A 25,372-nucleotide genomic window follows, 5' to 3' on the forward strand; every position below is an offset into this window, starting at 1 on the left:
GCAAGCCTGGGCTACATAGTGTTCTGAAAAACAAACAAATGTAAAGAAAAAGAAAAAACCCCAACCAACAAAGAAGTTACTTAACTAACAACACCTTTTTGTTTGTTTGTTTGTTTGTTTGTTTGTTTTTCAAGACAGGGTTTCTTTGTGTAACAGCCCTGGCTGTCCTGAAACTCAATTTGTAGACCAGGCTGGTCTCGAACTCACAGAGATCCACCACCTGCCTCTGCCTCTGGAGTGTTGGGTTTAAGGGGTGCGCCACCACTGCCTGGCTTAAGAACCCCTTTCTTAAGACTCATAATGGTTGTAGAATCTTTCTACGCTTAACTGAAAGAGCTCAATTATTGGGACATGAAATTAATAGCATTTGCAATAGTCATTGCAGCATTTCGCCTTTGCAGTAATAAATGCATGCTTATTTCCACTGACTATTACAATTTCAACATATAAAGCACATATAGAGATTGTTTCTTCAAAAACGACTATTTAGAGATTAATAATAAATTCAACTGGGATGACTGGAGTTCATTCACAGAAAAATAAACAAATAACAGAAAGACACATTTTTATAGAAGCCCATTTAAAGACAGTCAACAGAAGTGGGAGGCATGCCGCCATCTAAAGAGAAACTGTTCACATCTGTCATAGTGGAACAGTGGTGCCTCAAAATTAGGAAGCAATGACCATGGAGATCTTTCCATTACAATTAGTGTTTCTCCTTTTGATTGTATTCAGCACACACATTGTGCTGAATACACGGGGTGGGGGTGGGGTTGGGGGGGTGGGGGATTGTTGATTTTTCTTACTCTCTTGGAGCCTACCACACAGCTCCCAAATAAGTACACAGAGACTTATTCTTACTTATGAATGCCCAGCCTTGGCTTAGCTTGTTTCTAGCCAGCTTTGCTAACTTAAATTATCCTGTCTACCTTTTGCCTCTGGGCTTACCTTTCTTTATTCTATATGCCTTTCTTTACTTCTCACTCTGTGGCTGGCTGTGTAGCTATGTGGCAGTGGCTGGCCCCTGGAATCTCCCTCTCCTTCTCCTTTTCTTATTTCTCTCCTTTTCTTCTCTCCTATTTATTATCTCTGTATGCCAGCCTTGCCTATCCTCTCTCCTGTCTCGCTATTGGCTGTTCAGCTCTTTATTAGACCAGTCGGGTGTTTTAGTCAGGCAAAGTAACACAGCTTTACAGTGTTAAACAAATGCCGCATAAAACAATGCAATATAGCTTTGCATCACTAAACAAATATTCCACAGCACAAACAAATGTAACACATCTTAAACTAATATTCCACAACAGGGTGGGGGGAGAAGGAAGGAAGATTCACCACCCAAGGGTGCTATGGAGTTTTCCTGGAGCAACTGACTGGCCCTGTTGTCGACTTTTAATCAACCCTGCCCAAAATTAATAAAACAAATGCTTTCCTAAGGACACTGATATCAGGCTGGAGAGATGGCTCAGAGGTTAAGAGCACTGATTGCTCTTCCAGAGGTCCTGAGTTAAATTACCAGTACCCACACGGTGACTCACAACCATCTATTATGAGATCTGGTGACCTCTTCTGGTGTGCAGGCAGGCAGAACACTGTACACATAGTAAATAAATACATATTAAAAAAGAACACCAATATCTATTTTAAATATTCATTATTAATTTAAACATATGAAGATGATTTAATTTTTTATTTTTTAATTAATTTATTAAATTTTTTTTGTTATGAGTGCTATCCCCATGTATGCCTGTAGGCCAGAAGAGGGCACCAGATAGATCTCACTATAGATGGTTGTGAGCCACCATGTGGTTGCTGGGAATTGAACTCAGGACCTCTGGAAGAGCAATCAGTGCTCTTAACCTCTGAGCCATCTCTTCAGCCCCCTGATTTTTTAATTTTTACAAATATTTTAATTTTATGTGTATGGGCATTTTACTTACATGTATGTCTGTGTATGATGGGTGTGGCTGGTGCCCAGGATGTTGGTTCTCCAGCAATTGGAGTTACAGTTGTGAGTCACCTATGGGAATCAAATCCAGGTCCTCTGGAAGAGCAGCCAGCGCTCTTAACTGCTAAGCTGTCTCTCTAGCCCTATTGTTAGTTTTATTTTTAGTTTTTAGGTTGGGTATCACCACAAGATTCTGGTTGACCTGGAATTTGCTATGTAGACCCTGAACTCACAGAGATCCACCTGCTTCTGCCTCTGGAATGCTAAGATGAAAGGTGTGCCCAGGCACACTAAGATTGTTTTTAAAGCCAGTTTTCTCTGCAATGGCTCCTGATGGTTGTGATGTTGTGCACACAATAGGATATGCTGAAGAGACAGAGACAGTAGAACTATGAATTCAAGGCCAGCCTTGGTCACACTTCGCTAAAAGCCAGTTTATTTAACCATTACCATCAACAAAATCTTTAATGCTCTATTCTAAAAAAATATTTATTTTTATGTGTACATGTGCTTGCCTATATGTATGTATACCACATGCATGCCTGGTGCTGATGGAGGCCAGAAGAGGGCCCCTAGAACTGGAGTTAGAGAGGTGTAAACTGTCATGTGGGTGCTGGGAATTGAACCAGGGTCCTTTGGAAAAGCAGACAGGACTCTTAATCACTGAGCCGTTTCTCCAGCCACCAGACAGCACTATTATTATTATTTTTTTGGGTGGGGTGTTTGACACAGGGTTTCTCTGTGTCTTTGGAGGCTGACCTGGAACTAGCTCCTCTGGACCAGGCTGGTCTCAAACTCACAGAGATCCACCTGCCTCTGCCTCCTGAGTGCTGGGATTAAAGGTGTGCACCACCATCGCCTGGCCAGATAGCATTCTTAACCATGGAGACATATCTCCAGCCTCTGATCTTTACTTTTAAATGAATTTAAAATAAACAATCACACAGTGGAGGAGAGGTTCTAATTATATGACCTTGTGGGGAAGATCATTGACTGGCACCTGGGTTAGTGGCCCTCAGATTGAACTGCACAGCTGTATCTCATGCTGTATCTGATTGATGCTGAGGTTGGATTTCTGATTAAGTCAAACCTCTAGGGTAAGATTCATAAATCAGCGTGTGAGCATGTGTGGGACCCCCCCCCCACTGCCTCCTTGGATGATTCTAAAGTTGTCAAATTTGTGAATAACTAACTGATCTTACTTGGGAATGACACAGTGGATTCAATTTGAAAACTGCTTTGTGTTTGTGGACTTTTAAAAATTGTATGTGTTTCATCATACAACTTTAGAATTGTTACAGTAGGAGAAGCTCACTCACAAAGGAGGCAGAAGCAAGAGGCACAGGTTTCAAAGTCTCTGTTTTAGATAAGTCAGGGTATATCTAAAGACGGACATAAACCTGGGATCCACAGATACCCTTCGAGAAGGAAAAACGTTACCAGTAAAAAAGTACAAGGAAGACAAGCAGCCAAATGCAAGCCTTACAGGGAGAACAGCAGGGTTACCAGCGTAGACAGTTCTCTGAGAAGTAATAGTAACTTTCTCCTATGATCCTCATATAGAGGCCACAAGCATCTCATTAGCCAAGAGCAAGACAGCTCTCAGAGACACAATCGACCTTATTGCTGGGGGGAGGGCGGGGGGGCGGTCGGAATATGTCAGGATGGGCTCACTTTTGGGGTTCTCACTCTTAGCTTATAAATTAATTCAGTCTGGGGTCTGGAGAGATGGCTCAGCGGTTAAACGCACTTCAACTCCCAGCAGCCACGTGGTGGCTCACAACTATCTGTCATGAGATCTGGTGCCCTCTTCTGGCCTGCAAGCAGGAAAAAAAAAAAAAAAAGTCTGTCCCCCGAAGCTAGCGGAGCTAGACAAGCCTGCGCGGGAGGGAGCTGAACCTTCTGCGCACGCGCGGGCGGCGCGCGGGGCCTTATGGGAAGGCTCCGGCCTCCGGAGGCGGTGTCTGACGCCGCGCGTCTCCCTGGCGGCGGTGTGTGGTGACGGCCGCGCTGGGTGAGCACGCTTTCCCGGTACCGCTGGCTGCAGGGGCGCTGGGGTGCCGGGCGGGAGCGTGGGGCGGGGCTGGGCCTGGCCCGCAGTAGGCGGCGGTGGCCCGGCCGCGGGGCTGTGCGGCCGGCTCCTGAGTGTGCTCCTCCGCGCGCCGCCCAGGCAGGCCTGCGCGTTCGGCCTGGCTCTCCGTCCCGGCTCGGCGGTCTGCGCTGGTGGGCGCCGCGGAGCCACTGTCCGGAGAGCGCCGCGCACCGGCAGCTTCCTGTTGGCCGGCTGTGCGGGGTTTGCTGCTTGGATACAGAGTGTGAAGGCGTTTCCCTAGGCGCTGGAAGTTTCTGGTTGCTCTTCTGTAGCCCCGGCTGCTGTAGGACCCGCGGGGCGGGTGGGTGGCGGAAGAAGAGACTTGCGACCTTACAGCATTTTATGGTCTTTTTGGTTTTCTCTGTAGCACCGCCTGTCTTGCCAGTCTCTTTGTAATAGACCAGGCTGGCCTCGAACTGGCTGCCTCTGCCTGAGTGCTGGGATTAAAGGCATACACGGCTAAGCTTTCCAGCCTCTTGTTTCGGTTTGTACTGGTTTGTCTCCAGCAAACCATTATACTAGTTTTGTTTATGAATGAAATGCATGCGCTTAATGAAATACGGACACTGCTTGACGCTTAAACTGTGCAGTGTAGGCTGAGTCAGAAGATCCATTTACACCTGAAACAGTCTCTTTTTAGTAGGGGGGAGGGGAGCTGTTATAACCTCCCCCACTCTTATTTTCTCCACCTTAAGGTATCTAGTCTTATCACTTTAGCCCCTTCCCTTCCTTCCTATCTATCTATCTATCTATCTATCTATCTATCTATCTATCTACAGTCTTCGGGGTTGAACTCAGCATCTTTTTCACATGTTGGATAAGTGCATATCCTAACCCTTTAAAAATTATTAGTTAAGTTCTCCTGTTTACCTTAATTACTGATGATGCACTCTCTACCCCCTGAAAAGCTGGAATCAAAAGCAATGACCGGTCGTGCCCAGCTATAGTCTTATGTGCCCTCAATGGATCCAGTCTTAATGTTACTAAGCACAAAGTTTCTCTAGCCCCAGTGAAAGGTTTAGGCATTACGCTGGCCTGCCCTGTTACCTGGCAGGATGCACTCAGGCAGCACTCTGGCCAGCCCAGAGTTCTGTGAGAACCACGCAGGTGCAAAGACCCCTTTAAAGGACTGACCCCTGCCTGCTTATGCTCTCTCTCTCTCTCTCTCTCTCTCTCTCTCTCTCTCTCTCTCTCTCTCTCTCTCTCTCTCTCTCTCTCTCTCATCTCTCTCATCTCTCTCATCTCTCTCATCTCTCTCATCTCTGCACGGGTTGGTTACCTCTCACCTCCCTTTCCCTTCCTGTCCACCAATAAAACTCCACCTCCACATGGGATCGTTGAGTCACGGTCTGTGTCTGGTTACTGGGTAAACCTAGAAATTTTAGCAACAACAGTGCTCTCATATCTTCCCAGCTCCCAAGGTACTGATGCCTAGTTTTTCTGATGTTGACATCTCTTTCTGTTTCCTAAGTAGTACTGTTTTTCAGGCTCTGCCCAGCGTCCTGCTCCCTAAGTATTCCAAAGTATTCCATTAGTTACTGTGGCTAAGCATGATGAATTTCTGCCTTTATTAATGCTGGTGTCTTCAGGGGTGGTGGTGCACACCTTTAATCCCAGCACTGGTAGGCAGAGGCAGGTGGATCTCTGTGACTTTATGGCCAGCCTGGTCTACAAATTGAGTTCCAGGACAACCAGAACTGTTACACATAGAAACCCAGTCTCAAAAAACAAAAAATAATGCTGGTGCCACCCACATTTAACTCTAGTTCTTTTCTGTATACTAGATGTCTTCTGATAGCCCCTAAGCACTCATATTCAGTATTCCAAACTAAAGTCATTTTATTATTCATTTTTCCCCCTCAACATAAGCCGTTTTCCTTTTAAAATTGCATTTTTCAAAATTTTGATTTGTTTTTACTGTGTGTATTTGATGTGTGGTGGTGAGTGCATGGGCCATGGTGCACACGTCAGAGGACAACTTTGCAGTCACTGGGAATTGGACTTAAGTTGTCAGGCTTGAGTGGCAACCATTTCAGTCACTGAGCCGGCTTGCCAGTCCCTCAAGATGTCATTTCTTGACTCAGTATGACATTACTAGTTTCTACCAATCAGAAATATAGACTATCATTTTAAATCTTTTTCTGCTTCCCAACTTCTCAACCTAAGCAGTCATCAAGAATTTTTATTTTACCATCGATGCCTTTATGTGTCTTTAGAATGTATGTAACGCCCCATGACCTGGCACTTGAGGATTTGTCCCGTGTCTACTTCTAACCTCTTCATTCTCTGCTGCCTTTTCCTTCCTGTTACTCATTTGGCTGGCCTACTCTTTGAAACCCAACTGAGGTTTGAACACTTGGTTGACTCTACTATTTTTGCCCTCTGGTTTATGTTTATTTATGCCACGCCATCATCATAGTGAACAGCTGACACTTGGCAGTGCCCTGTGTCATTGCATTTAGAAGGGTAGGCATGTTGAATTCTCCCTGAGGCCTTGCTGAGCACCTCAGGCTGACCTTGATACCACTGCCACAGTCTTCTGAGGGCTGGCCTCACAGGCACGTACCACCGCACCAGGTTTAAATGCAGTTTTCTATTTAAAGGTTACTATGGTTTATGAGGATGTGTTCCCACTGTAAATTTAAGCACCTGCCATTCTAATTATTATATTTTTGGTTGTGAGCCTAGCCTTTAATGGCCGAGCCATCTGTCCAGCCCCTGCCATTCTAATTCTTTTGTTTTTTGGGGGGGAGGGGGACAGGGTTTCTCTGTGACTTTGGAGCCTGTCCTGGAACTAGCTCTTGTAGACCCAGGTTGGTCTCAAACTCACAGAGATTCTTCTACCTCTGCCTCCCTAGTGCTGGGATTAAAGGCGTGCACCACCACTGCCTGGCTCCATTCTAATACTTAACAGAGGTTGTGTACTTAAAACTTTGCAGGTCAGAATGACTTCAACAAGTAAGGCGATTGAATTACAGCTCCAAGTGAAGCAAAATGCAGAGGAATTGCAGGACTTCATGAGGGACTTAGAGCATTGGGAAAATGACATTAAACAAAAGGACCTGGAGCTCAGAAGACAAAGTGGTGTTCCTGAGGAGGTGAATGAAGGCTTCTGATAATTTGTTATTAGTGTGTGTACATGTGCCAGCATGCCACAGATGTGATTAGAAATCAAAGGACAGCTCCCTGGAGCTGGTTCTCTGGTGGGTTCCAGGAATCCAACTTGAGTCATCAGGCTCACAGCAAGCACTTTTGTCTTCCGAGCGTGTTATTGATCCAGAAACTTACTTTAAAATAAATTTTGACCTTGTAGAATGTGCTGCGAAAAGCCTGAAATTGTCTGTAATCCTAGTACTCAGTAGGCAGAAGCAGAAGGCTCAAGAGTTCAAGGTCCTCCTTAGCTTTGTAGACAGTTTGAATCTAGCCTGGGCTACATGCGATCTTGCTAACAAAAACATAAAAATGCTGAGATCTGGTGGTTTGTGTCACCATTAACATTTTCAGAGGCTGTGCTTCTTACCAAGTTTGAATAATGTGTTAACTATCATAAGATAGTCTAAGTCTTGGTGTTTGTTGATAGGATGGTCATGCGATACTTTTGTTGTTGTTTTGGTTTTTTGGAGACAGAGATTTCATGTTGTCTTGGCTGTCCTGGAACTCAGTGTGTAGACCAGGCTGGCCTTGAACTCACAGAGATCCTCCTGTCTCTGCCTCCTGAGTGTATGTGCCACCACATCTAGCTAGGTTGAGCTATTTGTATTAATCCCGTGTGTTTAAATCTGGCTAGGTTTTCATGTTGTGTGTAGCAATTGGAGGCATATCATATTTTGAACTTATACTCATTTATCATACATATTAACTAAAAATCAGTGAGTTTTTGAAATTTGAGTTTAGAGTTGTAAATTTAAAGGCATAATTTGGATTTCAAGTTAATATTTTTGTGATTGAACAATCTACAACATTCATCAAATAATGAGTTGAACTTAAAAATCACTGCTTTTTTTTCACGTGCGCATGTATGTGTTGTATGCGTGGTGTAGGTGTGGCGTGTGCACTCCTGCATGTTTGAATGTGGTGCATGTAGAGATGCCTTCCTGTATCCTTAGCACCTTGTATTTGGGGACAAGGTCTTCCAGTGACCCTGCATACCTTGTGCCGGAGTAGCTAGGCTGACTGGCCTGAGAGCTCCTGGAATCTGCGACTCTGTGTCCTATTGGGATTATAGGCATACCTGGCCACTGAGCCATTTCTCTAGTTCCCGTAATCAATACTATAAAATGAAGCACTTGAAAATTAAGTTGAAAAAGATTCTTATTTGAAAATATCGTTTAGTGCTAGGCATGGTGACATACGCCTTTAATCCCAGCACTCAGGAGGCAGATCTCTGAGTTGGAGGCCAGCCTGGTCTGCAGAATTACAGGACAGCCAAAGAAACCCTGTCTCAATAAACCAAAAGGAAAAAAGAATATATCATTCAGTGATAATTTTGTATGTTGTTAGTATACAAAAGTAACAGAGTGAAGTGTCAAAGTTCCCAAAACTTTTTTCTTTCTCCTGTGTAGAATTTACCTCCTATTCGAAATGGGAATTTTAGGAAAAAGAAGAAAGGCAAAGCTAAAGATTCTTCAAAAAAAACCAAAGAGGAAAACACAAAAAACAGAATAAAATCTTTCGATTATGATGCCTGGGCAAAACTTGATGTGGTAAGTTTATCTAGTTGTATACTTTTTAGTAATTAGATGAACATTTCTTGCTGTAGCTACTAGTCACAGATTATGTGAAAAATAATTGTGTCTGTATCACCTGTGCCTGCCCCCCTCTCAGATTATGTGAAAAATAATTGTTCTGTATCACCTATGCGCTCTCTCTCTCTCTCTCTCTCTCTCTCTCTCTCTCTCTCTCTCTCTCTCTGTGTGTGTGTGTGTGTGTGTCTGTCTGTCTGTCTGTCTGTGTGTGTGGATTCATATATAGTTCAAGCTAGCTTTGAACTTGTGATTCTCTTGCCTTAGCCTCGGGACTGTCAAGTCACATCATAGACAGGTCCAAATTACCATGTGAGCTCCAAGTAAGTGTCCTGATTTGCTTCTCCATTAATGAAACACTGACCAAAAGCTGTTGAAGTAGAAACAGTCTTGTTACATCTTACAGGTTAAAGTGCATCATCAAAGGATGCCAGGACAGAAACTCAAACTTACTGACTTACTCTTCATAGCTTGGTCAGCCTGCTTTCTTATACACCCTGAACCACCTGCCAAGGAGTGGCTCTGTCCATAGTGGGCTGGGCCCTCTGACATTAAAAGATTACCCCACAGGTTTGCATACAGGCCAATCTGATGGAGGCGTTTTCTCAAATGAAGTTCCTTCTATCTAGGTGACCTGACAGAGCTGACCAGCACAAGAAGGCCATTGTAGGACTTTACTTTCCTAGGTAGATAACTACTGTGAGCTCTGGGTGTCGCATTTCCCATATATGACACACATGGTGATTAGACATGCTTGGCCTCAACCTTTCCCAAGGGTCCAGATAGTTACCAGCATATTAGTCCATGGAAGGGAACCTGTTAGCCAGTTGGCCCATCTTATTCTGTACTCATACTTCTTAAAGTGATATGGTTAGAAGTGTGGATGCTGGAGGAGAGAAGTGACAGCTCAATTTAGAATACTTTTTGTGTGTGTTTTGTTTTTAGGAAGATTTATTTAGTTTTGTGTGTATGAATGTTCTGCTTGCATGTATGTAGGTGTACAGAGACCAGAAGAGAGAGTCAGATCTTCTGAAACCAGAGAGGTAGTTGGGAACTGTGGATGCTGGGAAATAAACCTGGGTCCTCTGCAGGAGGGAGCAGCAAGCATTCTTAATGGCTTGAACCATCTCTCTAGCACCATTTATTTATTTTCTTGCTTGCCTTTTATTTTTTCCTCTTTTCTTTCATTTCTTTTAGACCAGGCTGGCCTTGAACTCACAGAGATCTGCCTGCTGCTTTCTCCTAAGTAGTGGGTTTAAAGACATACAACTACCGTGCTTGGTCTTTTGTTTATTTTTTAAAAGATTTATTTAGTCTGTTGAAGTTCCTTCTCTGGAAGAGATATAAAATATTCCTCCTAAGGTCCAAATGACAAACTGAGGCACAATTGCTTGCTCTGGGGAATTCATGAATGGATGGGTTTTCTTACAGAGTCTAGATGAAGAATTGCCTTCAGGGCTGTAGATACTCCTCTCCAGACCAGCTGCACCTGGGAAGCCCTTCCCAGCAAGGGTGAGGGTGTCTCCCCAGCTACATAGATGGAGCCCCCATGTAGTCTTCCCTTCCCTCTGTATACTCTTGTCCCTTCCTCAGGCCATGGGCAGACTTGCCCAGTGGTAGGAGCTGCTGGATATGCAGGTGAGACTCGTCTGCTCTAGTCCCTGGAGATGATATGGTGTAAATCATCAACCAACCATGCTGGATGATCTTCTGTGTGTCAGGGGTGCAGCTGAGCTCCCTGAAATGTTGGTTGCTTGGCTTGGCAGACAGTCACTCATAATATGGTCTTTTAAAAATTAGGGGGTGGGCCTGGAGAATGGCCCAACCATTAAGGGTACTCGCTACTCTTGCAGAAGACTTGGGTTCAGTTCCTAGGTCTTACTGGCAACTCCCAACTGCCTGTAACTCCAGTTCCAGGGGGTCTGATTCTGTCTTCTTGTCTCCACAGACATCTGCACACATGTGATACGGGTGTGTGTGTGTGTGTGTGTGTGTGTGTGTGTGTGTGTGTGTGTGTGTGTGTGTGTGTGTATAGAGCTGGATATGATGGTGCATGCCTGTATCCAGCACTTGAGATGCTGAAGTAGTTGGATTGCCAGGAGTTCGAATCTAGCTTGGGATAACTAGCACATATTGTATAGTATTTATTCCTTTGAAAAAAGTATCTGGAGATATATGTCCTAGAGTACAATAATGAAATTAATACATGAGCTCACAGTCTGAAGGAGACTTTTCCAGTGCTGTTTAACATATTTACTAAAGTATAATTATATAAGTTCCCAATCTTAAGTGCATAGCTTCTTGAATTTTTCTCCTGTATATACATAGAAAATCCACGTCCTTTTCCAGTTATAAAGCATTTCGGTATCCCAGAAGCCTCCTTGTGCCCTGACAGATAACCCCTCAGAGCCACAGCTTATCTGATCTCTCATACTGTGGATTATTAGTTCTGCGTTGTAGAGTTTATGTAAATGTAGTATACAGTTTGCATTCTTGTGTTTGATTTCTTTTGTTAGCTTTGTTTGCAGGGTAGCAGTACTTTTTGTTGTTTTTCATTCTGTTATGTGGATTCATCACAATATGTGTCCATTCTCCTGTTGATGTACACATGGGTTTCCAGTTTGGAGCCATTATGTATAAACCTGCTAAGAGTAGTCTCACCCGGGTTTAAGGACATAAGTACCTAAGAGGGAACTAGCTGGTCATAGTTCATTCTTCCTTGAACAGTTTTCCCAATAAATTGTTATTTTTTTTAATGAAACCAAAGCTCAAGGTGTGTGTGTGTGTGTGTGTGTGTGTGTGTGTGTGTGTGTCTGTGTCTGTGTGTGTGTGTGTGTGTCTGTGTCTGTGGGCATGCACATGCCATACATACATGTGGAGGTCAGAGGACAGCTTGTGAGTCTTCTCCCTCTCTGGCACGTAGATTCTGGGGATTGAACTCAGGTTGTCAGGCTTGGTGGCAGGCACCTTTACCCACTGAAGCATCTCACTGGCTCCCAGGATTGATTCTTTTTTTCTCTGTATATCCTGAATGTCCTGGAACTCTGTGGGCCAGGCTGACCTCATATGCAGAGCTCCATCTGCCTCTGTTACCTGAGTGCTGGAATTAAAAGTGTGTGCCACCGTGCCTGGTTCAGAGTTGATTTTTTGTGCCGTGTGTGAAATTTATTTTCGTTTTAATATGTGTAGGTATGTGTGTCTGCATGTGTGTGTTGTAATTTAAGAAAAGCAGTGATGGAGAGAAAAATGCCATGAAACGGTTCAAGCAGAGGGTTTTTTTTTAATTAGGGAAAGGGATCATAAAAAGGGGAAAGGAGAATGGGGAGACCCGCCTCTGGAGATGGAGATGGGAGCAGCAGGAGAAAAGAAAGTGGGGGAGAGGGGAAGAGAAGAGGGGAGGAGCAGACAGAGAGAGGGAGAGAAAGAGAGAGAGGAATATGGGAGGTAGACAAGACCCTTTTAAAAGGGAACATAGTGAATGTGCACAGGTGCTCTTGATGGCTGCAGCTGAGGGCACATCCTGTCAGAACCCCAAGGACAGGCCAGTACAGATGCCTGAATACTAACAGTGTATGTGCAAATGAGTACAGGTGCTCTTGGAGACTAGATCCCCTGGAGCTGCAGTTCCAGGTGGTTGTGAGCTGTTTCTTAGATGCTGCGCATTGCTGCAGCCCACTCTGCTTATAATCTTAACTGTAGGAGAGTATTTGGCTTTCGTTTATGTTCATGTAAGTCCCTCCATCTGTTGAAGGGAATCAGCTTCCTTAGCTCCACATAATTATGAGCCTGCTTTGCTTCTGTTTTCAGGACAGTATCCTTGATGAACTTGACAAGGAAGATAGCACCCATGATTCTGTGTCCCAGGAATCAGAGTCAGAAGATGACGGTGTTCGCGTGGATTCCCAGAAGGCTCTTGTTCTAAAAGAAAAGGTACTTTAGGTTAGTTTTGGATTCCTTAGAGGAAGGCTGTGTGTAAAATTATGTGAATTCTAAAATTCTTAGCATGGTTCTGGGGATCTTCCCATTTTAATGGGAATATAATGGTTATATCCTTGTTGGGTGGTAGTGTGTACAATAGGCCATCTTTAGTTAGTTTTGCAACATTCAGGATCTCTCATTTCTCTTTTGGAGAGGAGGGTTTTGATAGAATTATTTTAACACAGGCTTAAGCAGAAGAGTTAAGATGAGAAGGGTGCTCGGAAGGAAAGACAGCGTGGGTGTGGGCTAGCAGTCAGACTGATTGGGTGGGTTTTGAAGGCGTGTCTGAAGAATTACTAAGAAACCGAAATTAAATGACAATGTAGTTCCAGAGGGCACCTGACAGAAATACTGTTGGTGAGGTAGGGCATCTCCACTGCAAACAGAGTAGTAGTTGCCTAATTCTGTTTAAGGGAAAGAATCAGGCCCTCCCCAAGGTCATGCACACTCAGGATCTATGTATGGGCTTTGCTATTTTAACATAAGAGAATACTATTTTTTATGTTAGGAACCTTCACATCAAATGTTAATTTTGCTTCTCAGCAAGTGTGAAGCTTTAATGAGAGACTCTGGGGTTAAAGGTTCCTTTTCCTTTCCATGTCTCAATAATTTTCCCTGTCTTTCTGTCTGTCTCAGTTTGTGCCTGTGAGACTTTGATTCCTTAGTCTTCAGTGTTTCTGTACTGAACAGGGTCATGGAGCTTCCCCATCCAGGGATCAGAAGTCTCAACCTGTCCTTAGTGGGACACAAGAGGACTTGGGATGTAGCTTGATGGGTTGAACACAATCTGGAGGAGAGGGTGTCATTACTCTTAGGGCTAATGAGGACATCTAAAGGCCTGAATTACTGTCTGTCCCTTTGAAAAGTCTAGTCACGTTGTTTGTTTTGAATTATTACCAATCCTTTTACTTTTTAGCTGTACTGGTTGGATGTTTAAGATCATACAGGTGGCCAAAAATCAACCTTTTTTCTTTAGCTTAGGTCTCTTGACTCTTTTAGTCTTCTTTTGTTTCTTGTGGCATCTTTTGGCATAGGTCAAGGTTTTGTGAACAGCATGACTTGTCTCAGAAGTATTGAGGGCATTTTTCTTGGTGTTGAGTCTCGTTGTAGGATGGACTGCTTGGAGTTCAACTCTGAAATCTGTGACCTCTCTAACCAAGAGGACAGGTGACTTATGGAACTTTAGGACATTTAGAGGTGTCCTTTTGTTCCCCAGCCCCCTAGAACAGAGTCAACCTGGGAGCTGAACCCAAAATATTGGCAGTCCTGTATCCTCAATGGTTTTGAAAGGCTCTGTTTTGCTTTCAGGTTAGTTTACAGTGCTGCCTTGTGCCTGGCACTGTCAGGGAAAGCATGATGCTGACTGTTCTCACTCTTCTGGCAGAGCTCTTGGACTGAACCCATTTTGCTTGATTCTCTTTTCTTTCAGGGCAATAAATATTTCAAACAAGGAAAATACGATGAAGCAATTGAATGCTACACAAAAGGCATGGATGCTGACCCATATAATCCTGTGTTGCCAACAAACAGAGCGTCAGCTTACTTTAGATTGAAAAAGTAAGGGCTTTCTACACGTGTGTGAGTGGTTTTGTGTGTGTGTGTGTGTAGATTGGGTTTCTAATTTTTTTGTTTTTGTGTATTTTTTTCATTTTTGAGACAAGGTCTCATTCTGTAGTCTGGAACTCACTGTAGACCAGAGATCCACCTGTCTCTGCCTCCTGACTGTTTGGATGAAAGGTGTGCACCACCACACCAGCCTGGAGATTGGTTTTCAAAAAGGTTTTGTAATAAAGTGCAGCAGAGATTGAAAACACACTGCATTTCTTTTTCTCTGCAAATCCCTGTAAGATACTCTAGACTGTGTGCTCAGAGTTGGTGTGGTAAGGAGTTCCTCCTGTGAAAGCCAAGTAATGACGTTCTTAATTCATTAAAAAAAAAAAAAAAAAGATTGGTTGCTCTGCTGGGGGTTGCTTGGCTGGCAAGCTTGATGCCCCGGGGTTCAGTTATCCCCACTGCTAGTCCTCCCTCCCTCCCTCCCTGCTAATTAGTTTTTAGCAGCTAATTTCTTTGTATTTGAAAAACCGTATGTTTACTATTTAGTATGCAGAGTTTTTTGTGGTAAACTTAAATTATATCCCAGGATTTGCTTGTCTTTACATTCTGTGACTCTTAAGTACATATTTAATGTTGGGGAATGTTATATGCACATGACTGATATAACATGGGAGTTTTTAAAAGACAGCTATTAAGAAGGAAGATATTCTTACTGCTTCAGTTATTTGGAAATAGAAATTATATTGCTCTCTGAATTTTTCTTTCTACTTTTTGGGTTTTTGTTTGTTTGTTTGTTTTTTGTTTTTCAAGACAGGATTAGGCTGGCCTCAAACTCAGAGACCTGCCTGCCTTTGCCTCCTGAGCACTGTGTACTATCATGACTGGCTTGACATTTGTTTTCTGACAGTTTTATAGCTTGTCTCTTCTTTCCTTATGGACACCTGAAATCCTACATAAACCAGAAATAGCTTGGCATGGTGGCATATGCCTTTCACCCCAGCATTCAGGAGGCAGAAGTAGGCAGAGTTTGGGAGTCCAAGGCAAACCTAGTCTACAAGTTGAGTTCCAGACCAGGTCACCTAGGCCTAGTTACACAGCAAGACCCTGTCTCAAAAAAATAAATAAATAAATAAAAATGCTGCTTTTATGGACTGGGTGTGTGGTGTATATACAGTATTGGGGTGAAGTGAAGGGAAGAGGTTATTTTTAAGTTTAATTAAATAAAAGAAGATGGGAGATACGCCTGTGACTGTGAAGTAAATCTCTTCTTAGGAATTTCAGAAATAAATTTGAAATTTTGTTTATTAAATGATTTTTATAACTTCATTTTAATTTTTTTTGAATTGCAGATTTGCTGTTGCTGAGTCTGACTGTAATTTGGCAATTGCCTTGAGCAGGAGTTACACTAAGGCTTACATCAGACGAGGTGCTGCTCGGTTTGCTCTGTGTAAATTAGAGGAGGCCAGAAAAGGTATTCATCTTTTTAGGTCAGCATCTAAGTACTTCTCCAGTTGTTTAACACACGGTGTACATAGAATACCAACTAAGTATAGTATACAGAGAACACTAAGTAAGTATAGTGCCCTTTCTGTGCCCCGTTTTGAACAAAGCTTGTCTTTTTGACAATTGAAAATTTTTTGCTTTATAATAAAAAATACAGGTGTGTTTGGTTGTGTGTGCATGCCACAGCACATGAGTGGAAGCTGGAGACTAACTTGAAGGAGTCGTTTCTCTCCCTCCACCGTATCGAAGGGTACCAGGGAGCAAACTCAAGGTTGTCAGGCTTGGCAGCGGTACCTTTACCTGCTGAGCCATCTTACCAGCCCTTTTGATAATATTGCCAAGATCAGACTCTTGGCTGTTGTGAGGCAGGATGCAAGGACAAAGTGCTTTCGTTTATTAGTAAATTCTGTCCTGTTCTATAGCAAGCCCTGTGAGTAATTACAGAGTATGGATAAAGCTGATGTTGAATGGATTTTCCTCTGTGTGGTTTGGTGGGGTACACTTAATGATGACATAACCACCTGGAGCCGGTGAAAGATGGTTTGCTAAGGGATTTACTCAGGGTTCTGTCTGCCTCGGAGAGAATAAAAAATTCTTGGTAGCCTAATAGTTGTTGATAGTTCATTTTACCATAGAGTAATTGCTTCTGTGTCACATGAAGCAAATGACTGTGGTTTTGTACAAGTTGTAAAACTATCCTCCTTTTCAGAAATTCTCTACTTTCTGTTTTATTTAGATTATGAAAAAGTATTAGAACTGGAACCAGATAACTTTGAAGCAACAAATGAACTCAGGAAAATTGATCAGGTAAATTATAAACATTTAAGTGCCTTTGGTTTGACTTTTGTATAATGAAGGTGAAACTTTTTGCTTAGGTTTTGTATATACTGTGGATTTGAAAACAAACACATTTATTTATGTTTATGCGTCTGAGTGTTTGCCTATATGCGTGTGTGCACCACATGCTGGCCTGGTGCCTGTGGTGGTCAGAAGAGCATTGGATCTTTAGAACTAGAGCTATAGATGTTTGTGAGCTGCCATGTGTGTACTGGGAATTGAACTTGGAAGAACAGATAGTGTTCCTAACTGTTGAGCTATTTAATCAGCGTCCCACCCCCAATAGATTTCTTTTTCAGGATCTTAATATGTAGCCCAGGCTAACTTCAAACTCGAAACAAGGTTCAGCCTCCCCAGTGCTGGAATTATACAGAAATTGTATAATTTTATTTCTTGTACTCTGAAGTTTAATCAGACTGGTAAGGCAGAGGTATTGCAGCTCCTAACTGGTAAATGTTTTTGTAAGTTGGCTAGCATTGGCTCACTTAGAAATAATGATTCTTAATAATTCTATTTCTTTGAATTCTGTTTAAAACTCTCATCAAGTCATTGCTGTATTAAAAAAGTATGGTTTAAAGAAAAAAGTTGGCTGAAATTTCTAGAGCTGTTGCCTCTTTTTCCCCCAAATGACAGCTTTTAAATTTTTCTTCCTTTTTAAAAAAATATTTTGATATTTTATGATATATTATGATTCTCTGCTGCATAAGCTGTATGTTAGTAAAAATACTAACTTTTTAGCAGTAAGAGAATAGTCAGACATGGTGTCTCATTCCAGTAGTCCTAGCATTTGGGACGAGAGAGATAGGAGAGCCCAAATTTGAGGCCAGCTTGTGCTACATAATGAGTCTGAGGCCAGGCAGAGACCATGCCTCTAAAGGAAAAAGGCAGTAGTTATTATTTAAATGTGAAATGGGTGGTCTGGTGACAGAGAGCAGTTGTGTACTCCTGTCACTCTGCCTTTGAATTAAAGCTGTAGTTGTTTTGCAGTCTTGGTACGTTGTGAAAAGTGTGACAGTCATTGAGGAATTCTGGTTTTAAATATTTACTGCACATAAAATTGGTGATAAGTATATCAACTTCATTATAGTTGCAAAGTGTATTTTCTTGCATAATAGGTCAAATAATAACTGAATTATAAATTTGGGAAACTTAGTGATGTGCTCTCAATTATTTTATATTTGAAAAACAACACCTAGAATAGTGCCTGGACTATGTAGAAATGTGGCTAATATTTGTAGTTTAAGTAAATGACCAGCTTATTTGCTGGATACTGCTTATTTTAACCAAAAGTGGCTACATATTAAATTTGTTTTACATATTTACACATATATTGACTTTTTTAGAAAGTAGAGTGGATCAGAGTAGAAAGTACTACAGTTATCTGAGTGTAGCAGACATTTTACTGTATTTCAGTAATTTGTATTTTGAGTCTAATACAGATGCATCTTGCATTACTTGTTTTATTTTAGTTGAATGCTGTGTCTCCTAGGCTTTAACATCCAAAGAAAACTCACGTCCCAAAGAAGCTGCTACAGTGATTAAACCAACTGAAGGGGAGAAAAAGCAAATTGAGGAACAGCGGAACAAGCAGAAGGCCGTTTCAGAGAAAGATCTGGTAATCCAGTGGGGTTCTGATGAGTTACGAGTGTGCTCAGCGGGATGTTACTCCTAGGTTCCTGTACCTCAGTCAGAGTGTGCTCAGCGGGATGTTACTTCTAGGTTCCTGTATGTCAGTCAGAGTGTGCTCAGTGGGATGTTATTCCTGGGTTCCTGTACATCAGTTAAATTTCTCTCTCTAACCTTACAAAAAATGTTCTGAATAGGAAGTTGAAATTAAATACACTAAAACCTCTGGTGGCTACTAATTCAGATTTTAAGTTATTGATGATTTATATAGTAGAATAACCATGGGCAAAATAATTATAAGTGCATTTACATTTAGGGAACAAATCACATATATTTATATGTAGATAATATAATTCATATAAAACTTTCTCATTGAAATTTCTTTGTCGTTCATTGAGAAGATTTAATGAACTTTTTAGGGAAGAAGTGATCTAAGTACATTTTAGTTAAAATTTAATTTAATATCCAGGCATTGTGGCACACACCTTTAATCCCAGCACTCTGGAGGCTGGGATTGGATCTCTGGGGCTACTCTGGTTCACTGAGTGAGTTCAGGACAGCCAGGGCTATACAGAGAAACCCTGTCTTGGAAAAAAAAATGAATTTAATGTTTAAAGATGCGTTTTTATTTTATGTGTATGTTCATAAACATAAAGTACGCATTTGTTTACATGTATGTATGTGTACCACACACATGTGTGGTGCTCTCAGAAGTCAGAAGAAGAAATTGTAACCTCTAGAAGTGGAGTCACAGATAGCTGTGAGTCTCGTGGGTGCTGATCAGCCAGCTTAACTGCTGCGTCGCTACAGCCTTTGTGGGTCCATGGAGGACTCCTTAAAAATACTGATGGAATCACTGGTTGTCATTGATTTGAACGATTATCAAAAGGAACTCTATTTCAATATAGTTTAACTTATGTTGGGGCTGGGGAGGTGGCTCACTGGTTAAGAGCACCGGCTGCTTTTCTAGATGACTTGGGTTTGATTCCCAGCACTCATCATGGCTGGCAACCACTTGTAGTTCCAGTTCCAGGGGATCTGACATCCTTTTCTGGCCTTCTTGGGCATGAGACATGTACACGATGCATACACAAGCACACAGCAAAGTACCTGCACACATAAAATAGAAATAAATCTCAAAAAGTAAAAATCTACTTCTATTTAAGTATATTAATGTTAAGAGCGGGCTATGTAATTCTTTTTTTTTTTTTTTTAAGTATTTCACATGTTCTTTTTATTCAGGGGCTTACAGGCAGTATTCAAAGTCAGACTTTTGAAATAAATGCCTAAATTATGGAATGTTGCAAATATGACACTGGCATCTTTGCATCTGGATAATTTAAACTGTCACTATCCTACAAGTCTGTGACTGTGTAATTCTAGTACTGTGTTGGTTCACAAAAATTGACTTTGGAGCTAGGAATGTTAGTTCTCATCTGTAATCTCAGCTCTTAGGAGTTGGAGGTTGGAGGATCAGGAGCTCAAGCTACCTAGTGAGTTTTGAGATGGTCCAGTTATGTGAGATCTTGTCTAAAAAAAGCATTTGCACATCTTTTGTAATTTCCCCTCTCTCCTCCTGCTCTATTCTTTGCTTCTTTCTTACTCTTTTTCTTTCCTCTTCCCTCCCCCTTTCTGGATTTTCAGTGCTGGGAATAAAATCAGGGCCAAGCTCTCCATCTTTGCGCCATACCCCGACCCACTTTGATCAGTTCCTAATGTAAGGAAAGGTAGTGTAATGTTTGGGCCTTTACTATTTAATTAGTAGAATAATGATGAAGTTATAAAGTATTATAATATTTTTGTGCTGAAAGAGACTAGTGTCATTTTAAAAAATCCATGTTAATAGATTCTAAATGTCTCATGAACTAGCTTTTTATTTTTTTATTTTTAAATGTGTGTGTGTGTACATGCGTGTGAAGGCCACAGATCATCTTTCTCTGTTACTCTTCATCTTATTATTATTATTATTATTATTATTATTGAGACATAGTCTTTTCTGAACTTGGTGCTTAAATTGACTAGACCGCTTGGTAGGCAAGCCCCCTGAGCTCCTTGTCCATGTCCCACAGTAGGGACTGTAAGCTTGTGCCATCGCTCCTGACTTGTCTATGGGTTTGAAGATCAGAGCTTAGGTCCTCATGCCTACTCAGCAAACACCTCACTCACTGGGCTGTCTCCCCTCTCTAGATTGTCAACAGTGAGAATAGAATATAATTGGTATTTGGTATGTTTCTGTAAGATTTGAATTTTTCAACATGTTTTGATTTTCATACCTTTCTCCAAAATAATAGGGGAATGGATTTTTCAAAGAGGGAAAATACGAGAAAGCAATTGAGTGCTACACTAGAGGGATAGCTGCTGATGGTACCAATGCCCTCCTCCCAGCTAACAGAGCCATGGCCTACCTTAAGATTCAGAAGTAAGTATTGCTTATGTTTTGCTTTCATGTTATGTTTCACATAACAAGAGTGCATTTTTAACTAATTAATAAAGTTGAGTTGATTTAGTATTCTTGTCATCTGTCTTTTTTCCCTCGTTCTTTCCAGTTTTTCTTTTTTCTGGAGCTAGAGTTAGAATCCAGGACCTCTCACAGTCTGGTCAGTTGGTCAGCTCCAGGTTCACAAAGGAGAGTTATCAAAGACACTTAATGCTGACATCTGGCTTCCACATGTGCACATAGGAGCACATATCCACACAGAAAGAAAGGGAAAGAAAAAAAAATTAAGTTGTTAGGCTAGCTAATGTATATAAGAAATACTGTTTCTTGAGGTGGTGGTTTGTATTAGCAGTTGGTTCCAGGGAGATGAGCAAGGCAACCTTTAGCTACAGTGATGGGAGGTCTGCAAGCAGGCAAACTGAAATGTAGGCTGGTGAATCGTTAGCTTCAGAAGAGCTGTCAGGTATGAGATAAATAAGATGGCCAGACGTTTGAGGAAGGACTTCATCTAGGTCCTATTCTTGAGGTGCCAGATTGAGATAAGACATATAAAAAGGACTCAGTAGTATGCCAGGTGTGGTGGCACATGGCTTTAGGCTGGTCTCTGTGAGTTTAAGGCCAGCCTGGTCTACAGAGCAAGTTCCAGGACAGCCAGTGCTACACAGAGAAACCCTGTCTTGAAAAACCAAACCAAACCAACCAAACAAACAAACCCACAACTCAATAGTGTTAGATACAGGAAACAGAGTTAGGACTTGGTCCCCACAAAAGGTAGAATCCTTGTTGTTAGAACCGGAAACTAGCTGTGATTTGTTCAGCAAGGGAGTCAGTAACTGCTGACTGGGATGGATGGACACTTGTGCTGTAGGGTGTCTGGGGGCTAGGCAGGGACTTGGCCATTTTCTAAACTGTCTTTATTTTTATTAGTTGGTCTTTCCCACCACCTTAAAGGTTTTATAAATTGAATTTTTCTAAATCTAGCTTATACTTGGTATTACATATGAGATATAATGATTTTAAACATTAAACACTTCTGTTGACAAACAGTAACCACCTGTCTTTAGAGATTTTAGATTTTCAGACTGTTAGGCTTTTATTCTTCCTAAACAGTTATCTTATGAGTTTTCTTTGAATTATTGTGTGGTTTTCTGGTTTATGTATACAGCAAACATTTATTAAGCTAAAATGTGTCAGGTGTCCTGGTAGGCGCCTTGAAAGGTGTGTTAAATAAGAAGATAGTAAGTAAATGTCATAAACGTGAAGTTTCTTAAAGGAGGGAGAGTTAAAGTATACAATGATATTGCTGAGGGGCAGGCATAAGGGCGCAAGGTGGGGAGACACTGGCATGAAGACTGAGCACAGGTGTGAGGACTTGTGGACAGCTGATTGAGGAGCTCAGCTTCGTAAGCCCTGAAAGGAGCGTGAGCCAGTAAGGTGAAATTGAGTGAGTCAGGGCAGAGGTTCTCAATCTGTGGGTCCTGACCCACATAGTGCTCACATATCGGATAGCCTGCTATCAGATATTTACATTAAGATTCATAACAGTAGCACAATTACAGTTATAAAGTAACAATGAAATAGTTTTATGGTGTGAGGGGGTCACTATAACCTGAGGAACTGTATTAAAGGGTTGCAGCGTTAGGGAGGTTGAGAACCTTTGGGCTAGAGGTTAGTGTCCTGACAGGGGTGTTCAGGATCAAATGGGTAGGAGTGGAGATGTCCATGGTTTGTACGGCAAGGCTACAGAGAAGAACAAAGCCCCTCTGTGTGCTCTGTAAAGGGTTGGCATCCTCAGAAGTGCAGGCTTCTGAAAGTCACACACACAAAAGCTGTTGATGGGAGCTTGGACACAGACATACTCATTGTGCTAAAAGTGAAGTAAGGAAATCAGAAAAGCTGAGTGTCTCGGTCCCAGCACTTGGTGGAGGCTCAGAAGTCCAAGGTCACCCTAGGTTACATGAGATCCTGCTTTTAAAAAAAGAAGAAAGTAAAAAAATAAAATCAGAGATTTTTGATGACAGGATGATAAAATGTAGTCACAGGATATTGGAAAAAGTATTCTGCAAGATTTTAAACTCAGGAAAGAATACAGTTAAGTCTAGGTATCTGCTTTTTTTTTTTTATGATGAAATAGGTCACAGATATTGTAACATTTCATTCCTAAAGAAAAGAATGTTCCATACATAGATGTAATACTGCTTATCATTCCTAATAAATTAGCAGCCATTTATTATTATCACGGGAGGGCCTGAAGGTTTTTCCTGTGTGTGAATGAGTATGTGTGAATGAGAGAGAGAGAGTGTGTGTGTGTGTGTGTGTGTGTGTGGCTATTTTGTTAATTGTAGACTAGTGCCTACCAGTCTGAACTGACTACTGGTCGCATGACTGACTAGTATTCAGATGTCAGGCTATGTGCCATCACTCACATAACAAGGGTTTTTCTCCTGAGTTGGCTGCTCTGGGATTGGTGAGCTTTATTAGGAAACAGTAGTGCCAGCTGTGATCGTCATGTAGTCGTAGCGCAGTGGGGCTGGAGAGCTGTGCGCCATGCTGTTCTTTAGACTGCTCTGCTTTCCCTGACGGATGTGTGTGAGTGTGCGTTGGCATGTGGCATGCAGGTCAGAGGACAGCTTGTGAAAGTTGACCATTTTCTTCTGCCATGTGGATCCCAGATAATGGATTCGGATCCTCTGGCTTGGCAACAAGTACCTTTGCCCACAGAGCCACCTCACCAGTCCCAGTATTATGTTTTCTATAAGCTACATGCTTTCCAGTTAATAAGTTTATCGTGTTCAATAGATATGAAGAGGCTGAAAGAGACTGCACACAAGCTATCTTACTAGACGGCTCCTATGCAAAGGCGTTTGCCAGGAGAGGAACTGCAAGAACATTTTTGGGAAAGATCAATGAGGCCAAGCAAGGTAAGGCTATGATACCTCACACTCACCCTGATAGGTCTCCTAGAGCTTCCCAAGGATACTGAATTTCACAAAGCACACTGAAGATCAGGATGACTTTGAAAACTTTGCACCTTCCATAGTGTGATTGATTATAGCATACTCTGGTCAATCACCAACTGAAAGGAGGGAAAATGTGAATTGTAGATGAACAGGAAAAGTGAGAGGAGAAGGAATCAGCAGCTGGCATAGTGATTCCTTTCTTAGTCCTTTTGTTTTGACAGGGTCTCTTATGTAGCCCTGGCTGTCCTGGAACCACAGATACCCTCCTGCCTCTGTTTCCTGAGTGCTGGGGTCAAAGACATGTGCCTGCATACTGTGCTCTCCTTTCTCAGTCTTTTAAGCTTTCCTTTTCTCCTTCCTTGTGATCTTGGCCTGCAGATTCACTTTCTCTCTCCTTAGAACGCTAACTTGTGTTTCCTTTTGTTTCCTTTTGCCCTTTGTTCCTTTATCTTTGGATTTCACTTGCTATTCTCACTTTTTTTTTCCTTTGAAGTCTGCACTGTCTAGTTTTATCTCAACTTGATGCAAGCCAGAGTCATTTGTGGAGAGGAAACTCCAATTGAGAAAATGCCCCCTACCACAAGCCTATGGTACAATTTCTTGATTGTTAATTGATGTGTGAGGGCCCAGCTTACTGTGGGCAGTAGCACCCTGCTGGCCTGGTGATCCTGGGTTCTGTCGTAAAGCAAGTTGAGCAAGCTGTGAGGAGCAAGATGGTAACCCCTCTATGACCCCTGCACCAACTCCTGCCTCCATATTCTGCTGGTTGGAATTCCTACCCTGACTTCCATCAGTGATGGAGTGTGACCTGAGAATTTTAAGCTGAAATAAGCCCTTTCCCCTCCAATTTGCATTGATCATGGTGTTTTATTACAGCAGTAGAAACCCTAAGACAGAATCCTGGGGATTAAATCCAGGCCCTATGCTATTGTTTCTTCCAACTTTTTTTTTTTCCTTGAGACAAGGTTTCTCTATGTAACAGACCTGCTGCTCTGGAACTCACTTTGTAGACCAGGCTGGCCTCAAACTCAGAAATCTTCTTGCCTCTGCCTCCCAAGTGCTGGAATTAAAGGTGTGCACCACCGCTGCTTGACTCATCCAACTTCTTATAGAATAAATTTTCAGTCTATTTCTTTTCTGATATGTACATTTAAATTGGCAATTATTTTCCAAGCCCAAGGCTTTAGCTATAGCCCATTGCTTTTTGTTTTATTAAGTTGTGTTGAGATTGCACAACACTCAGTTTGGCATTTTTGTCATTTGAGGTGTGTATTTTCTTTTCTTTTCTTTTTTTTTGTTTTTTGTTTGTTTGTTTGGAGACAGGGTTTCTCTGTATTGCTTTGGAGCCTGTCCTGGAACTAGCTCTTGTAGACCAGGCTGGCCTCGAACTCACAGAGATCTGCCTGCCTCTGCCTCCCGAGTGCTGGGATTAAAGGCGTGCGCCACCAACTCCTGACAGTAAAAGTACATTGTCAGTGTTGTGCAGCCTTCTGTCTGTATTCACTCTAAACTTTGTGTGTCAGATATTAATTATTTATTTTACTCTTCCCTTAGCTAGTCCCTAGTAATCACTGTTTTTCTGTGCTTATTAACCTATTTTACTGCTGTTACTATTTTTTTTTTTTTGAGACAGGGTCTTACTGTATAGCCAGACTGAACTTGAACTGTGCAGCTTCCTGAGTGCTGAGAATCCAGGCA

The 25,372-nt window shown here is 42.0% G+C and overlaps 1 protein-coding gene across 4 annotated transcripts in view; it reads left to right on the forward strand.

Moving 5' to 3' along the window:
* Positions 1–3,874: 3,874 nt before the first annotated feature.
* The window catches only part of Rpap3 (RNA polymerase II associated protein 3), a 31,747-nt gene continuing 10,249 nt past the window's right edge, over positions 3,875–25,372 (forward strand). Inside the window, exons 1-10 of one of the 4 annotated variants that reach the window (XM_005067150.4) lie at positions 3,875–3,959; positions 6,977–7,135; positions 8,600–8,740; positions 12,587–12,709; positions 14,187–14,314; positions 15,661–15,782; positions 16,551–16,621; positions 18,141–18,266; positions 20,569–20,696; positions 23,514–23,635. In XM_005067150.4, the coding sequence (XP_005067207.1) occupies positions 6,983–7,135; positions 8,600–8,740; positions 12,587–12,709; positions 14,187–14,314; positions 15,661–15,782; positions 16,551–16,621; positions 18,141–18,266; positions 20,569–20,696; positions 23,514–23,635 (1,114 nt within the window). In that variant the 5' untranslated portion in view covers positions 3,875–3,959; positions 6,977–6,982. Of the gene's footprint in view, positions 3,977–4,174; positions 4,339–4,395; positions 4,522–6,976; positions 7,136–8,599; positions 8,741–12,586; positions 12,710–14,186; positions 14,315–15,660; positions 15,783–16,550; positions 16,622–18,140; positions 18,267–20,568; positions 20,697–23,513; positions 23,636–25,372 lie in introns of those variants that run through there. The other 3 variants (XM_021225495.2, XM_040753899.1, XM_013111373.3) reach the window with 3 other exon arrangements.

Source organism: Mesocricetus auratus, unplaced genomic scaffold, assembly GCF_017639785.1.
Source record: "Mesocricetus auratus isolate SY011 unplaced genomic scaffold, BCM_Maur_2.0 Super-Scaffold_100010, whole genome shotgun sequence".
Classification (NCBI taxonomy): Eukaryota; Metazoa; Chordata; class Mammalia; order Rodentia; family Cricetidae; genus Mesocricetus; species Mesocricetus auratus.